This window comes from Oncorhynchus clarkii, chromosome 12, assembly GCF_045791955.1.
Source record: "Oncorhynchus clarkii lewisi isolate Uvic-CL-2024 chromosome 12, UVic_Ocla_1.0, whole genome shotgun sequence".
NCBI classification, from domain to species: Eukaryota; Metazoa; Chordata; class Actinopteri; order Salmoniformes; family Salmonidae; genus Oncorhynchus; species Oncorhynchus clarkii.
The window spans coordinates 22,262,989-22,281,621 of NC_092158.1; the positions used below are offsets into that span (position 1 = coordinate 22,262,989).

Consider the following 18,633-nt stretch of genomic DNA (forward strand, 5'->3'; position numbering starts at 1 on the left):
GGGCCAATTGTGCGCCGCCCAATGGGACTCCCGAACGCGGCCAGTTGTGATACAGCCTGGATTCGAACCAGGCTGCAGTGACGCCTCTAAAACTGAGATGCAGTGCCTTATACCGCTGCCCCACTCAGGAGCCCACAGTAGGAGGCTATATTTCCTACTCATACAAAGCAAGCTAGTGACTATACATTTCTCTATTTGCTTGAATAAATAGCATAACGAATGTAAGAAAAAGAATACTTTATTTGCAATATATTTATACTTTTACACAAGTAAAATAAAATGCATATCTATAGTACACAGCAACTTCAGTGAACAAATAGACAGTACTCTTTTGAGAATGCTACCCATAACCACAGCGTGACAAGAAACATTAAGTATTTGTCTTACGTTTACACTTATAAACATAAAAATAGCATTTAAATCAATGTTCCACTCTAAAAAAAGATTAACAAAAATAAATGGAGAAATACGATCTATCACATCTTTGGGGTTGTCATGAAGGAAACCTCAAAACATTCTTAGTTTTAAACAGCTTGTGCTGTTTCAATGTCTTTGTAATAACCAATCACCACCATTGGCAGAGTAAACCTAGAGAGGATAGGGCCTCCCAGAGTAAGTGCTTTATATCTGGGCAGAACATACAGTATCACCTGGGAACAAATCCATTACATATATACATTTGGAATGGACATACTGTAGAAAGGCATCCATTTGTTGATTTGTCTTTTTTTTAGCTCTTCCAATTCTCTTTTCAAATTCATATCATCAGATCTACATGTAACTGACAAAATAAAGGAAACACAGACATAACGTGTCTTAATAGGGTGTTGGGGCACCACAATCCAGAACAGCTTCATTGCACCTTGGAATATATTATAGTGTCTGGAACTCTATTGGAGGGATGCAACACCATTCCACGAGAAATTCCATAATTTGGTGTTATGTTGAATCTACCATAAGTGTTCAAATGGGTTGAGATCTGGTGACTGAGACTGCCATGGCATATGGTTTACATAATTTTCATGTTCAACAAACCATTCAGTGACCACTCATGTCCTATGGATGGGGGCATAGCCATGGTAGCCAAATTATTGGCCAAAATAAAGGCCTGCCCAGTCATTTTAAAGATGACTCTAAAGGCCAATTTATGCTTGCTCCATAAATGCGAAGGCTTGCGGAGATCAAATTGAGCTCTGTACAGCATCGCTGTGCGCTCTGTAATTCTCAGTATAGCTCTGCATTAAGATGATTGGTTGACAGTAGCTGGGGGTGAGAGGTCCTATATAAACACAAACTTACTTCCTTGACAATTTCCTTCACAACAGCTCTGCTCTGCACCGCAAAGTGCAAAAAATATCAATGCCCTGACTTCTGGTGAGGCCATATCACACTAAATGCTGTACGGCCACTGCAGATGGCAGATTGATCATGCAGAGCCTTTGAGCATGACGGGATGTTAAGTGCCTAATTAAATCAGGAACCACACCTGCGTGAAAGCCCCTGCTTTCAGAATACTTTGTATCCCTCATTTAGTCAAGTGTTTCCATTATTTTGGAAGTTACTTGAATGAAAGTTCTGTTCCCCTTTCCCACCCTTGGCACTTAGCAGGGCCTCCTGCACTGGCCTTACACTGGCCCATATTATCCCTCTGTTATTGTAACTTCTAACAGAAGTCTAAGGATAGCCAAAACACAGGCAGAAAGACAAGCCTCCATGCTCCAATTGTAGATCCGTGGGACTTGAGACACAGAGGGTCTGACATGTTCTCCTTTGCACACCTTTTCTTCTTTTCAGGGTCATTGGAGGGGCTTAGATGCTCTGAGGACTGGTCCAGGTTGTTAGATAATGTTCCCACTGGCCCATCGTTCAAACTCTGTTTGTTCTGGGGTTTGTTGGGGTCAGCTTCCAACAGCTTAGTTTTGGAGATGTTCTCTTTCTCCTTCAGAGGATTGTTGGTGATTTGTCTGCTGTTGTAAGAGGAGGGATCTGGGAGACCCTTGCTGGAGATGATGGATGACTTGTCTTTATCTGAGAGGCAGCACCTGGGAATACCAGCCCTAAGTGGACTCTCCGTGGTGAGTTTTCCAGATTGTGTCTTGGAACTGAAGACGCTAATCCAAGTATGGTCAGAGCTGTCATAGCAACCTTCCAGGTCAGGGATCTTTAGCTGTTTCAGGTCTTTTCCGGACAGTCTGGCCGGAACATGGCACTCAAGCTCTGAGCTAGACCCTTTAAATCCCTTAAACCAGTCCCACAGGGTCCTGGCCCGGCAGTCACAGATCCACTGGTTCCCATTCAGACGCAGGTACTGGAGGGACACCAGTGGGTCCATGGTCTCCCCTGTCAGCACTGTTAGATTATTGAAGAACAGAAACAAAGTGGTCAGCTTGCGTAGGTCATGAAAAGAATTGCGCTGGACGAAGGTCACTCGATTCTGATGCAGCAGCAAGCGGTCCAAGCTCACCAAGCCTCGCAGCATGTGATCCGTCACAGTCTTTATCTTGTTGTTGTGGAGGAACAGGTAGGTCAGGTTGGCCAGGTCCAGAAAAGTATCGTCATGGAGAGTCTGTAAGTTGTTGTCCTGGAGATAGAGGTGCTGCAGGGAAAATAGTCCCCTGAAAACGCCTACAGGCAGCACAGACAAGCCACAGCTGTGCAGGTGCAGGGTGTGCAGTCTAGACAGGCCTCGGAAGGCAGTGGGGCTGATGATCCTCAGGTCATTGTCCCCTATGTCCAGCTCCTCCAGCCTCTCTAGGCCGTAGAAGGCACCAGCCTCGATGTGGCTGATGTTGTTGGAGTAGAGCCAGAGTACGGTGAGGTTTCTGCAGGGGCTGAAGCTGGTGGAGCGGACCACGGTAAGCTTGTTGTTCTGGAGGAAGATGCGCTGGCTGTGGATGGGGATCTCTGTGGGAATGGAATAGAGGCCCTGCTGTTGGCAGGCCAAGGTGGGCCGTGGCTCGCTGTGGCATATGCATGGCGCTGGGCAGCCCTCCACCCAACCTTCCATCCGAGGCACTGACTGAAGCCAAAGGACCAGAAAGTAGAGTTCGCCAACTGCAAAAGAGGAATAAACAAGTGGGTAATGAGAATATGTTGGGGTTCTGTTGGATTTAGAAGAAAAGCATTTGTGTTAACTTCCAAACACCCAGTCTGCTGTAAATCATACAACATGAATAGAGTCTTGTCCTTGAGGCAGAACTGAGCAATTTCCTTTAAGGTAGGCCAGGTGCAAAGTTAAAATTGGCTATATTGTAAAAATGTATGAACCCCAAAAATGTGTTCTTTGTTTCTAATTTAAGGTTAGGGTTAGGCATTAGGGTTAACAGTGTGGTTAAGGCTAGGGTTAAGGTTAGGGTTATGTTTAAAATCATATTGTATGACTTTGTTCTAGCATAGGGTTTCCCAAACTCAGCCCTGGTTGATTATTTGAATCGCCTGTGTAGTGCACCCAGGGGGGGCCCCAGGACCAAGTTTGGGAAAGCTGATCTAACACATACTGTAGAATATTTAAACAGTCTCTTAAACTACCTCACAGTACGTTTATAAAGTTCGAATTTACCTATTAAAGCTAGAATATATTTAAACAATGGAAAATACAACACAATAACAGTAGAAGCATGGAATTCATGATTTTACAAATTTAGTGCTCTTTAGATCTTTACGTTTTGGGATTTTGTTGAATGAAGCAGCAAAACACAAGACCCTCTATAAAATGGCGATATTTACAATCCTTAGAAGGAATAAGTTTTGCAAGTCTAATCAGAGCAGAAGATCCTGGTTTAGTTTTCACTGACTGTGCCTCAAAATGTCATCTCTGTTCAGCTCTCCAACTACTACAGTATCACAGTCTCTTCCTCTGTTTTACTACTATATAATCCCCTTATGATGTCTTCAAATGTAGTTTTTATTTACTATAGAAAACAACATTTATTAAGTGAAATGGATATAATGCACACATGATGTACTCACTCAGTCAATTCACATAAAAATCCACATTTCCCTGTATGAGTAAACCATACCATATAAAGTGGATAGCGGCTGAATACACACCAAATTTGGTAGCTTTTGACCACTTCATTTTGATTCCTGTTCTGGAAGCACAGGCCAGAGAGATAGGGAAAGAGACAGAGGGGAGCGAGAGAAAGGGGGGATGTAGGGAGAGAATGCAGGAGTGGGGGGGGACTATTTGACAAATTAACAAAACATTAGTGGGTTGAGAAAAATTTCTCCAGCCTAACAGAGCAAATCACATTTGAGGATAGCTGGGAATTACCACTTGGCCTGTGCTAGAGATCTCAGAGTGGATTTTCTTGCTTCAATGGTAGTGATGGAGTGATGGGGTGGAGAAAGGAAAGTTGGCATAGGGCTCTCACATCAGTACTGACATCACATGAGTGCCTACAGTAGAACTCGTGTCCAGTGCAGGACTTTACTCTTATAGTAAAGGACAACTCAATTTGATAAAACAGATATGTTTTCTTAAACATAATATCCATAAAAAACATAAACAAACTGTGTGCTGAAAAGTCTTACATTGCAGGACTATGCCACCTCACCAAAATATCATATGGACTACAGGTTTTCACATTGGCTACGGAGAGTGGGATCACATTTGTCCAGAACAGCTGGTGCTCACATGCACGCTTCAGTGTTGCTTGCCTCGAATTGAGCATAAAAGGCATTTGGCTTGTCTGGTAGGCTCACCTCACTGGGCAGCTCTTGGCTGGGTTTGCCTTTGTAGTCTGTAATAGTTTGCAAGCCCTGCTACATCTGACGAGTGTCAGAGCCGGTTAGTAGGATTCCATCTTAATCCTGTATTGACTCTTTGCTTGTTTGATGGTTCGTCTGAGGACATAGCAGGATTTCTTATAAGCAACCGGATTAGTGCCCTGCTCCTTGAAAGCGGCAGCTCTACCCTTTAACTCGGTGCGGATGTTGCCTGTAATCCATAGCTTCTGGTTGGGATATCTACGTACGCTCATTGTGGGGATGACGTCATCGATGCACTTATTGATAAAGCCTGTGATTGAGGTGGTATACTGGTCGTTGCCATTGGATGAAACCCGGAACATATTCTGTATTGAGTGAGTCACTGGTACTTCCTGCTTTAGAATTAGCTTGTAAGCAGGAATCAGGAGGATAGAATTATGGTTTGATTTGGCAAATGGAGGGCGAGGGAGAGTTTTGTATAGATCTCTGTGTGTGGAGTAAAAATGGTCTAGTTTTTTTCTCTGGTTGCACATGTGACATGCTGGTAAAAATGAGGTAAAACAGATTTAAATTTGCCTGCATTAAAGTCCCTGGCCACTAGGGGTGCCACTTCTGGATGAGTGCCGTCTTAGTGCCAGCATCGGTTTGTGGTGATAATTAGACGGCTACGAAAAATATAGATGAAAACTCTCATGGTAGATAGTGTGGTCTATAGCTTATCATGAGGTACTCTACCTCAGGCGAGCAATACCTTGAGACTTCCTTAATATTAGACATCACGCACTAGCTGTTATTGACAAAAAGACACACACACCCACCCCTCGTCTTACCAGACATAGCTGTTCTATCCTGCCGATACACAGAAATCCCAGCCAACTGTATATTATCTGTGTCGTCAATTAGCCACGACTCGGTGACACCTAATATATTACAGTTTGTAATGTCCCGTTGTTAGGATAGTCTTGAACAGAGATTATCCAGTTTATTCTCCAGCAATTGCACGTTGGCCAATAGAACGGATGGTAGAGGCGGTTTACCCACTCGCCAACGAATTCTCACAAGGCACCCCGATCTCCGCCCCCTGTATTTCTGTCTTTTCTTCACGCGAATGACAGGGATTTGGGCCTGGTCTCGGAGAAGCAGTATATCCTTCGCATCAAACTCATTAAAGAAAGAATCTTCATCCAGTTCGAGGTGAGTAAATGCTGTTCTGATATCCAGCAGCTCTTTTCGGTCATAAGAGACGGTAGCAGCAACATTATGTACAAAATAAGTTACAAACAACGCAAAAAAACACACAAAATAGCCCAGTTGGTTAGGAGCCAGTAAAACGGCAGCCATCTCTTCTGACACCATTATTAATTAACACAATATAATCTATTTGTATTCTAGGATTTTTTTAGAGCCATTCCAACCAGACAGTTATTTCATCAACATTGCCCAACGTGTTCTGGGATGTGGGCATTGCCCATCGGTCCTCAGTGTGATAAAGGCAGGCCTTAGTCATCTAAGTTAAATATTCCTCTGGCACAGGTGCCAGCTTTGGGACTAGGAGACCTCTCAGAAGAGATGCTCACAGCTTCAGCATTATGTTCTCTCTCGTAAAGGTCCCCACAGCTACAGTAATTATCCTGTAAATGAAGCCATCATCATTTCAGGAACTGAGAGGTGACTCCCAAATGAACTGCCGCCACATAGCATATTTACTCACAGTGAAAATGGCACGTGTGCATTTTCCGACACTAAAACGAAACCTGAAATTGTACAATGCACTCATGAAGATGTTTGTCGGTATTGACATACTGTACATGTATTTACAGTACATTCATAGAAACTCATAATCAAATGTCTTAACAGGGTTTAATTTATTATTGGTATAAAGATTTTCAGGACACCCATTGTTTCTGAACTGCTTGGGAGTCTATGGCTATTATAGTTGGCAGCAATTCCGCTGGTTCTTTTCAGAGGGAGAAAAAAAGCATAGCTTTCAGCATCGAGCCATGCAAGAAGAAAAGGCTGATGCTTGCTAGACAGGACACCACAGTACAGACAGTCACAACAAGTCATTAAATCTGCAAAGCATTGAGATCAGCTCAGGAAGAAGTGTTTGCAGTAAATATACAGTACATAAAGTCAACTCGACACCCAAGCATACGGTATCAGTATTTATGAAAAATGTGTTTTTCCTCCAGATGTTTCAGAGTTTATAACACATTTTTTCACCTTTATTCAATCATACAAATCAGTTAGAATGAACTTAAAACGTTCAATTCCATTATAAAACTGGTTGTTTAGATCCCGGTTGCTAATTGGGCGAGCTGTCTACCTATAGTAAACTGTAGTATACCGTAGAATACTATACTACACACTGTACTATCCCTCGATCATGATGGAAACTCTATTCACAGTAGGATACTATAGTGAACACTACAGTATTATGCTAAAAAAAACACTGTAGTAAATACTACAGTATCTAATTTGCATATACCCTGCCCATTCCCCTTCCCCATATCACAGTTTGTACCACATATAAGTGAGAGACCTACATGCCAAGTATAGATGATATATTGTGTTCCCTACAGATAATATGAAAGAACAGAAGCACTGAACTATCTGTTCAGATCTACCTACCTACTGGTTATGGAGAATGTGCTCTTTTAGTATTTCTCCAGTAGGTTCCCTCAAGGAAACAGGCTCTGTTTCTATGTCAAATGTAATAATACCAAAACACTATAGTAAATACTACAGTACAATAGATTCTGCAAAAACACTACAATAAATACTACCGTTTTGTAATGTCTGCAAAAATGTGACAGTAAATACTACAGTACACTACAATCTGCAAAAACAGTATATTAATTACTATAGAATAATATATACTACAGTTCTTTTACTACAGTATTTATACTATAGTTAACTGTAAATACTACAGTATACTACAATATACTACACTAAATACTATAGTAGGCCTAAATACTAAAGTATTGTCCACAAAAACACTCCAGTGAATACTACAGTATTTATACCATATTATAAACTGGGTGGTTCGAGCCCTGCATGCTGATTGACTGAAAGCCATGGTACATCAGACCGTATACCACAGGTATCACAAAACATGTATTTTTACTGCTCTAATTATGTTGGTGACCAGTTTATACAGTGCATTCGGAAAGTAATCAGACCCCTTGACATTTTCCACATTTTGTTACCTTACAGCCTTATTCTAAAATTGATTAAATTGTTTTTTTCCCCTCATCAATCTACACAAAATACCCCATAATAACAAAGCAAAAACAGGTTTTTACACATGTTTGCACATTTATATACATATAAAATATATATATATATATCACATTTGCATAAACATTCAGAACCCTTAGTACTTTGTTAAAAGCATCTTTAGCTGCAATTACAGCCTCAAGTCTTCTTGGGTATGAGGCTACAAGCTTGGCACACCTGTATTTGGGTAGTTTCTCTCATTCTTCTCTTCAGATCCTCTTAAGCTCTGTCAGGTTGGATAGGGAGTGTCGCTGCACAGCTATTTTCAGGTCCCTCTTGAGAAGTTTGATTGGGTTCAACTCCGGGCTCTGGCTGGGCCACTCAAGTACATTCAGAGACTTGTTCTGAAGCCACTCCTGCGTTGTCTTGGCTATGTGCTTAGGGCCATTGTCCTGTTGGAAGGTGAACCTTCGCCACAGTCTGAGGTCCTAAGCGCTCTGGAGCAGGTTTTCATCAAGGATCACTCTGTACTTTGCTCCATTCATCCTTCCCTTGATCCTGACTAGTCTCCCAGTCCCTGCCGCTGAACAAAATCCCCACAGCATGATGCTGCCACCACCATGCTTCACAGTAGAGATGGTGCCAGGTTTGCTTTAGACGTGACGCTTGGCATTCAGGCCAAAGAGTTCAAACAGATCAGAGAATCTTGTTTCTCATTGTCAGAGTCCTTTAGGTGACCTTTGCATACTCCAAGTGGGCTGTCATGTGCCTTTTACTGAGGAATGGCTTCTGTGTGGCCACTCTACCATAAAGGCCTGATTGGTGGAGTGCTGCAGAGATGGTTGTCCTTCTGGAAGGTTTTCCCATCTCCACAGAGCAACTCTGAAATGCTGTCAGCATCGGTTTCTTCCTTACCCAGATCTGTGCCTCAACACAATCCTGTCTCGGAGCTCTATGGACAATTCCTTCAACCTCATGGCTTGATTTTGCTCTGACATGCACTGCCAACTGTGGGACCTTATATAGACAGGTGGGTGCCTTTCCAAATCATGTCCAATCAGTTGAATTTACCACAGGTGGGCTCCAATCAAAACAGAATGCACCTGAGCTCAATTTCGAGTCTCATAGCAAAGGGTCTGAATACTTATGTAAATAAGGTATTTCTGTTTTTATTTTTAATACATTTGCAAAACATTTATTATGGGGTATTTTGTGTATATTGATAAGGAAAAACATGTATTTCATAGATTTTAGAATAAGACTGTATCGCAATAAAATGTGGAAAAAGTCAAGGGGTGTGAATACTTTCCGAATGCACTGTAATATTTTTATTTAATTTTACCTTTATTTAACTAGGCAAGTCAGTTAAGAACAAATTCTTATTTTCAATGACGGCCTAGGAACAGTGGGTTAACTGCCTGTTCAGGGGCAGAACGACAGATTTGTACCTTGTCATAAATAAATAATGCACTTCAGGTTTTTGTGGTATATTGCCAATATACCATGGCTAAGGGCTGTATCCAGGCACTTGTGCAAAGGAACAGCCCTTAGCCGTGGTATATTGGCCATATACCACACCTCTTCGGGCCTTATTGCTTAAGCATACCATAGTATTCATGTGGGCAACCTCGGAAACAATGTTTCACTTTTGAGTTTTGATCTCTGTACCACCAGAGGCTGTGTCTACACTTGACACTTACATGCGGTTGCTGCTATCAGAATACGAAGATCGCATTGAAGGTCATAACAGGTCAAGATGCACGAAAGTCGCATTGTGGTCAGATTGTGTTCAGATCTGGCATACTACTTCAGTAGGTGGTCAGGGACGCATTGTGTGCGGTTTTCTTCTCAGTCTGGATGCAATCAGGCCACCTGAAAGCCCATAGATTGGGCGACTTCATCAGCACAAATCTTGTGTTTTGGGAGCGGCAGGCACCTCTTTTCATTAAACGTTGGAGGAAATACCTTCCCAGCGTGTGAGGAACGTGTTTGCTGGCTTTATAAATGCTAGCCAGCTAGCTTATTAGGGAAAGCATTTTTGGGGGGGAGATATGCTAACCTGTTTGCAATACCCTTAGCTTTACTAGCTAGCTTGCTGGCTAGTTACAGAGGTTAGCTGGCTAGTTAGCTAGAGTAGTTGGCTAGTGCCATCAAGTTGTTGTGTTATTTTCAGATTTAGCCTGTTCCACCATTTGCAGAATGCATACTGGTATTTCAATATAGTGTGGGAAAAGGGTATATGGACACTATAAATGCACTAAAAGAGTCAAATGAAAGCAGACGGTTCCATCAACCAGTTTGGAGCACATTCATCAAGTCAAGTTTGCTAAAATCCGTTATGATTGATTTATTGTAAAAAGCCCACAATGTGGTTACTTATGTCTGATTTGGATATATTTGGCTGTTTTCACTGCACAACATTTGTATACCTGTAAGTGGTCCCTTTTCAGGTTTAGAAGAAGTGACTGCTAAATGCTAACTCCAGTTCGTATAAACTGGTTAGCATAGCTAGCATACAGAAATCGGTAGTCAAAGTCTTTTTTAACTGTAATGCAGTTGACTGGCGACGATGACATGAATATGTGTTGGGGTTGACAGCAATACAAGCATTATACTCAGATTTGTATCAACATAATGTGAAATACACATATAAACAATAGCCTAAATATGTCAATTCCATTGTTTTGGTTGAGTTCGATTGACCTCTTTAACACGTCTATAACCATTTTCCATATAAAAATATTAATGTGCTAGAACTGATGCGCATCAAGAAATAACGACGACAAATGTACTGGAAAACTGCTTAAATCAACTTTAGGCGCACTAGAGCACATAAGATACATTTGCTTGTAAGAAGTGATTTTAACTCCATGTTAATGTAAACTTTACTTTGAGAAACCGAATCAAGTGAGTTAAGGGTTTTATGCATGCTCAGTTGTTGGGTCTCGAGCACTGGGCGAAAGGACATTTGAAATGGAAGTTATGGAGCTCCCTTGCGTGCTTCTGTTATGTGGAAAAGTTACAGGAAACTGATATGTGGAGAATGATACATTTGCATCTGATGGCCATCACGTATAAACTCAGCAAAAAAGAAATGTCCATTCACTGTCAACTGTGTTTATTTTCAGCAAAATTAACATGTATAAATATTTGTGTGAACATAACAATATTCAACAACTGAGATATCAACTGAACAAGTTCCACAGACATGTGACTAACAGAAGAGGAATAATGTGTCCCTGAACAGGGGGGGGGGTGTCAAAATCAAAAGTAACAGTCAGTATCTGGTTTGGCCACCAGCTGCAATAAGTACTAAAGTGCATCTCCTCCTCATGGACTGCACCAGATTTGCCAGTTCTTGTCGTGATACCCCACTCTTCCACCAAGGCACCTGCAAGTTCCCGGACATTTCTGGGGGGAACGGCCCTAGCCCTTATCCTCTGATCCAACAGGTCCCAGATGTGCTCAATGGGATTGAGATCCGGGCTCTTCGCTGGCCATGGCAGAACACTGACATACCTGTCTTGCAGGAAATCACAGACCGAGCAGTATGGCTGGTTGCATTGTCATGCTAGGGGGTCATGTCAGGTTGAGCCTGCAGGAAGGGTACCACATGAGGGAGGAGGATGTCTTCCCTGTAACGCATAGCGTTGAGATTGCCTGCAATGACAACAAACTCAGTCTGATGATGCTGTGACACACCACCCCAGACCATGATGGACCCTCCACCTCCAAATCGATCCCGCTCCAAAGTAAAGGCCTCGGTGTAACGCTCATTCCTTCTACGGTAAACGGAAATCCGACCATCACCCCTGGTGAGACAAAACCGCGACTCGTCAGTGAAGAGCACTTTTGCCAGCCCTGTCTGGTCCAGCGATGGTGGGTTTGTGCCCATAGGCGACGTTGTTGCCGGTGATGTCTGGTGAAGACCTGCCTTACAACAGGCCTACAAGCCCTCAGTCCAGCCTCTCTCAGCCTAATGCGGACAGTCTGAGCACTGATTGATGCATTCCTGGTGTAACTCGGGCAGTTGATGTTGCCATCCTGTAGCTGACCCGCAGGTGTGATTTTCGGATGTACCAATCCTGCACAGGTGTTGTCACACGTGGTTTGCCACTGCGAGGACGATCCGCTGTCCGTCCTGTCTCCCTGTAGCGCTGTCTTAGGCGTCTCACAGTACGGATATTGCAATTTATTGCCCTGGCCACATCTGCAGTCCTCATGCCTCCTTGCAGCATGCCCAAGGCATGTTCACGCAGATGAGCAGGGACCCTGGGTATCTTTCTTTTGGTGTTTTTTAGAGTCAGTAGAAAGGCCTCTTTAGTGTCCTAAGTTTTCATAACTGTGACCTTAATTTCCAACCGTCTGTAAGTTGTTAGTGTCTTATCGACCGTTCCACAGGTGGATGTTCATTAATTGTTTATGGTTAATTGAACTAGCATGGGAAATAGTGTTTAAACCCTTAACTATGATCTGTGAAGTTATGTGGATTTTTACGAATTATCTTTGAATGACAGGGACGTTTATATAAATGCAACATGCAACAATTTCAAAGATTTTCTTGAGTTACAGTTCATATAAGGAAATCAGTCAATTGAAATGAATTCATTAGGCCCTAATCTATGGATTAGGGCAGGAGTGCAGCCATGGGTGGACCTGGGAGGGCATAGGCCCACCCACTGGGGAGCCAGACCCAGCCAATCAGAATGAGTTTTCCCCACAAAATGGCTTTATTACAGACAGAAATACTCCTCAGCACAAGGTGTACCTGTGTAATGATCATGCTATTTAATCAGCTTCTTGATATGCCACACCTGTCAGGTGGATGGCCTATATTGGCAAAGGATAAGTGCTCACTAATAGGAATGTAAACACATTTGTGCACAGCATCTGAGAGAAATAAGCAATTTGTGCATATGGTAAATTTCAGGGATTTTTTATTCAGCTCATGAAACATGGGACCAACACTTTACATGTTGTGTTTATATTTTTGTTCAGTGTCCATTTCTATGCCATTGTAGGCTACTGTAGCTTGCATTTGATTTGGAGCTGGTAAACAGATTCAATAAATAGCCTATAAATTCAGTTTATTGCTGTAACTTTCTGTTATTATGCAATTATGAATGGCAAAGTTTTGTTTAAATGGGAAGTTATCAATTGGGAAGGGAAAGGAGATTGGGCCTATTGAAATGGCCTAGGCCCATTGAAAATACAAGTCAATCACGCAAATTGGCCTAACTATTGCATTATCCATTTATAATGGTGTGTATAACTTCTGGCACAATTGCCAGAAAATATAATGCGTTTTTTTTTCTTTGTCCAAGTGTTCCTTGGGCAGAGACGTCGAGATCCTCTGTCCAACTTTCATCATTCTTTCCTGACCGATTCATCCTTAGCTATGCAAATGCAACAAAAAAAACATATATTTACAATCACTAGCAGTCAAAGAAATCAAATCGACATCCATTGATGGAAAATGATATGGCGAATATAATAAGGAACAATTCTATTTAGTTTTGCAACATATGCAAATTCTTTATTAAGCTTTTTTTTCATGGCAAAAACTTTTTTAAAATGTGTTTTATGTCGCTACAGGTTACATTGACTTTCCTTCTTAATTCGCTATGAAAAAAAAGGTTAATGTGGACACGGTAGACACGTTTAAATATAGCTGTAGACTCATGACGTGTTCGCAATTCCATGATCAGAACTCAATGATCAGAATACAAAAGCTGTCTAGACATAGAGAGTGAATGATGCCTAGGCTAGACTAGATGAGAAGAGACATTTTTTTCTGAGACAAACGAAATCACGCATCAACGTCATTCTCATGGAAATATCTAAGTAAATGCCCAATAGAAAAAAACAAACGAAAATGCAGCTAGTGTACTGTCATTCCAGGTGCAATGTTTGACATGATTGAGTTAGCTTCAGTTGGCTATAACAAGGACGTTATCCAGCCTTCATAGCAACCATATTGTTTAGAACATAAATCCAATTTATTTGCAAAAATAATTTACGAGTGGGTCGCATCTGTAATAACATGACCAAAAGATCTAACAACCAGATTTTTGTCCAGACTATATTTTTCTGGTGTAATAATGAAATTGTTTGAATTTACTTGTCAAAATAAAGTTTTAATGAAAATATGTTATTCATTGTTATTTTAATATCTTGGTAACCGTTTTATAAAAGCAATAAGAAAGGCGAGCCAATGCTGTATCATGAATACAGTTACAGGTAAATGGGTTGACTGGCTGTCCGCTATCGTGTCGGGTAGAACAACGTCATTTACTTTTGACTGTATTCATGATACAGCACTGCCTCTTGTACCATATTTCTTAAATTTACTTTAGTCGAAAGCCCTGATTTGCAGAACACTGAGACAAAACCCTGTCAAATGATGACAACCAACATCTGGTAAACAGCAAATGAAAGAATGGGAGCTCCCGAGTTGGTGGCAGGGGGGTTTATAAACAAAATGACAATCTCCAGATATTAACTATACAGTAATTGCAGATCTGGCAGCATATTGTAACAACTATGTCCTTGTTGAAGTCAAATTGCAGGCAGGTGCAGAACATCGCTCAGTCACAGACTATGCTAAAAAAATAAACTGCAAGAATATCCCAAATTAATTAAAGGTGTTAAGTGCATCAGTGTGCATAGACTATGTGCATAGACATAGGTGTATCGTTGTGCGTCATCTACATTCTTGACAGACTGGTGCTTTTTTCATCCTCTTTGGCGTGTCACGAAACAGTGTGAAATTGTTTTATCTGGCTGTGAAGTGCACGTCAACAGAAAAAAAGCTAAAACAACATTTTTGGGGGGAATTACATTTGCACTGACATGCAAGAGATAGAGGGGGGCCCCAATCCATCACAAAGAAATACAGAAAAGTTTGACTGTGCCCTTAAAGGTTTTCTTTATACATGCCTGTGTTGTGGGGCCCATGTTGTGCTGAACATCCTATGGAGGGGGAAAAGGTGCTGCATTATTGACAAGCTGCTCTTGTTCGGGTGCTCCTGGGTGCACTAAGCCCTGTGGTGGAAAATGGGTTCTGCAGTAAATAGTAGCGATAAGGCACGAGGCCACTAAACCCTGGCGCTCTCCACCTCTAGATCATCGCACGACGCGCTCTGGAGCTTCTCATTGCTCAGCTGATAGGACACTTCTCAGCCACAGCCTTTTATTGATCCATCACCTTTTCATTTAGAGGGCTGTCCAGTTTAAGCCCTGCCTTGCTCTCCACAGCACAGCACAGCTCCTTTGCTGGCCAGCCCAGGCAGCCATCACTCTTGGTCTTGTTCCCTTCCCCTTTTCTCATCCCCTTATCTCACCGCTGCTGAACAACAACCGAAATGCAAGCAGACATGAAATTAGTTTGTGTACCTCACTCGACATGGCCCTGAAGAAAGGGGTAGGGGGTGTTGAGTAAGCTGAAGGCAGCGTCAGCGGTGATTTGATAAGGGTCTGTGTTCGACAGGCGGCAGCTGCGAAGGTGGAGGATCGCACAGCTGTAAGGGCCCCTATCTGCTGCCTACCTCCACTGTTCAGGCGGTCACAGAGAGGAGTAGGAGAGGTTGAGCCCACACTCCTCCTGCCTGTCACAGACAGTCTGAGCTGCCTTGGTACTGCTGTATTGAAGGGGGTAAACATGCCTGCAGCTGGAGAACAGAGCCTGCTCTCTGGCCCCACCACAGCCTGGTGGTACTCGAATATTGGCTATGAATACTGTGCCTATTAAAACCATAAAACCTGCCGTAGCAATATTTATGGATCAGCTTTGTTCACAATCGTGTCAGTGCACACACTTGTTTTCTTACGAAATCTGGAAGGATCTACTTGTGACTCCTGTGCCTACACTCATATGTTCCATTTGGAATGAAGCCTATGATTATGTAAGCTCAACCTGCTTTTTGTTTGTTCAAATGAGGTGCTGCCTTGAATTCATCCTATTTTGGATATTTTCCATGGGTACACTCCAATTTTCAAATATCTGTGAGAAGAGCCCAATTGGTATTTTCACAATGCCCAAAATCATTTCACGATTTTATTTGACAATGGGTAACAAGGGTATGCATGCTACAGCATGTATTTCATGAAAACTTCAAAGCGAGTCTGATTCTATTGGGTCGCATATAAGCCAAACCTATTGTCTCAGCTTCCATCCTCCCATTGATAATAGAACAAAGCTCTAAATGTATATGTTCTTCATGGAGGCTGAAGGGTTGAGTCATAAATCACCACTTTCCACCTTCACTGCAAATAGTCTCACATTGCATCTATTATGCAGCTATGTTTTCCAAGAAATGGGGATCTGAAGTTAACATGTTAGCGTGCCTTTTGAATCCATCCAAAATCAAAGTTTATTGGTTGCGTACAAAGTTTTGCAGATGTTATCGCAGGTGCAGCGAAATGCTTATTTCTAGTCCCAACAGTGCGGTAATACCTAGCAAAAAAAATATATGAAATAATAATAATACTAATATCAGAACGAGCAATTGTTCTTCTGTCTCGTGGTTGTTGGTAATCAGGCCTACTACTGTTGTGTCATCAGCAAACTTGATGATTGAGTTGGAGACATGCATAGCCACGCATTCATGGGTGAACAGGGAGTAGATTCCTGCTATGTATGCCTTGCATAAATACACAAATAAAAAAAGTTACAGAGAAAGATGCCATACAGCAGAGAAAAAAGGATGAAAGTGATTTCACACAGATGTGACGTTGCATCTTAACGGACCTCATAAAAACTCTGCATATCTTCCATAGTTCTTCCATATGGTTTATTATGTGGCTTAGCCTATTCAAATATATTGTGAGCTTTGTATGTCACATACACTGAGTGTACACAAACATGTACGAAGCATTTGGAACACCTGCTCTTTCCATGACAGACTGACCAGGTGAACCGCACCTGTTAAATCCACTTCAATCAGTGTGTATCAAGAATGCCACCCAAAGGACATCCAGCCAACTTGACACAACTGTGGAAAGCATTGGAGTCACCATGGGCCAGCATTCCTGTGGAAGGCCTTGTAGAGTCCATGCCCAGACGAATTGAGGGCAAAAGGGGGTGCAACTCAATATTAGGAAGGTGTTCCTAATGTTTTGTACACTCAATGCATACACACACAAATATTAATAATTGTGTTAAATCGTTAAATTCTACTGATCAAACAACATTATATTCAGATATGAATAAACTCTGTCTGTATAAAATATTTTATGTACTTTGGCAGATTAAATTTAAGCTGTACATTGCCAAGCGTCTATGAATCAGCAACGACAACTTGATAAGCATCTCACACTCACCATTTCTCTCGGCTTCTCTCCATCCCTCTACCATCCCACCCTCGGTTTGTTACTTCCATAAGTCTCCTCTACCTTCCCACTCTGAGTGTCCTTGCATCTATCATCTGCCCTCCCCCTCCTTTCCTTTCATCTTTGTGTATTCACAACCACAAACTCAAGAGGGAAATCTGTTTGCACATGGGCGCCTTTGACAATCTGAACTGGGATCTCCTCTGCACACCCCCCTCTTCTCTCTCTCTCGCTCTCTCTCTCTCTCTCTCTCTCCCTCTCTCTCTTTTCACTTCCCCCTCTCTCTCCCTCTCTTCCCCACTCCTCTCTATCACACACTCCCCTCTCTCACTCCCCTCTCTCTCACACACACCCCTCCCTCTCTCAACTGCTGAAGATGTCACACATTGTATTCACAAGAGGAACACACAGTAGATGAGCTATCTGTGAAAGTAGCCCCAACGCTACACTGCCGCATGTATGCTTCTAATGATCAGAACAGTACAGTGTCAGAGCATAGCACCCCTCAATGAATACTAATTTAAACACTAAATGATTGTGTAGAGCCATATGCGCGTTGTGCCCGTAGAATCTTATTCCCCATACACATTATGCAACTTTCTGATCACCCAGTTTTAATTTGCATACTAGTTTAGGCTATATGGTATAAGCCCAAACTTTTAGAAAAGGGTTCTTCAAAGGGTTCTCCTATGGGGACAGCCGAAGAACGCACAGTTGTGTCAAGTTGCCTGGATGTCCTTTGGGTGGTGGACCATTCTTGATACACACAGGAAACTTGAGTATTAAAAACTCAGCAGCGTTGCAGTTCTTGACACACTCAAACCAGTGTGCCTGGAACCAACCACTATACCTAATGCAAAGGCACTTCAATACTTTGTCTTTCCCATTCACCATCTGAATGGCACAAACACAATCCATTTGTCAATTATCTCTAGGCTTAAAAATCCTTCTTCAACCTGTCTCCTCCCATTCAACTACACTGATTGAAGTGGATTTAACAGGTGACATAAATAAGGGATCATAGCTTTCACCTGGTTTCACCTGGTCAGTCTATGTCATGGAAAAAGCAGGCGTTCCTAATGTTTTGTACACTCAGTGTACATTCTCAGAAAACAGGGCAAATACAGTTGATCTGCCTCTCGCAAAGCCTGCAGTCTAGAAGCTGATGTTCTAAACCATATTATGGGAAAACATCAAAGTGAGAAGGTAATCCTTTTGGAAAAAGCTCCTGACTGTGAATACGTGGAAAGGTGCACCTTTAAACTGCTTTAAGCTATGCTATCATAATGTTTTATTCTGTAAACATGTGGGTGACCTGGTGTCTTTGTTCCTAAAGTGATTTGTGATCGGGACTTGAAACAACGCTGACAGAAC

The 18,633-nt window shown here is 42.1% G+C and overlaps 1 protein-coding gene across 1 annotated transcript in view; it reads right to left on the reverse strand.

Moving 5' to 3' along the window:
* Positions 1-1,663: 1,663 nt before the first annotated feature.
* LOC139421923 (reticulon-4 receptor-like) overlaps positions 1,664-18,633 on the reverse strand; it is a 37,592-nt gene continuing 20,622 nt past the window's right edge. The window contains exon 2 of the mRNA XM_071173059.1: positions 1,664-3,054. Coding sequence (XP_071029160.1) covers positions 1,664-3,054 — 1,391 coding nt within the window. The remainder of the gene's footprint in view (positions 3,055-18,633) is intronic.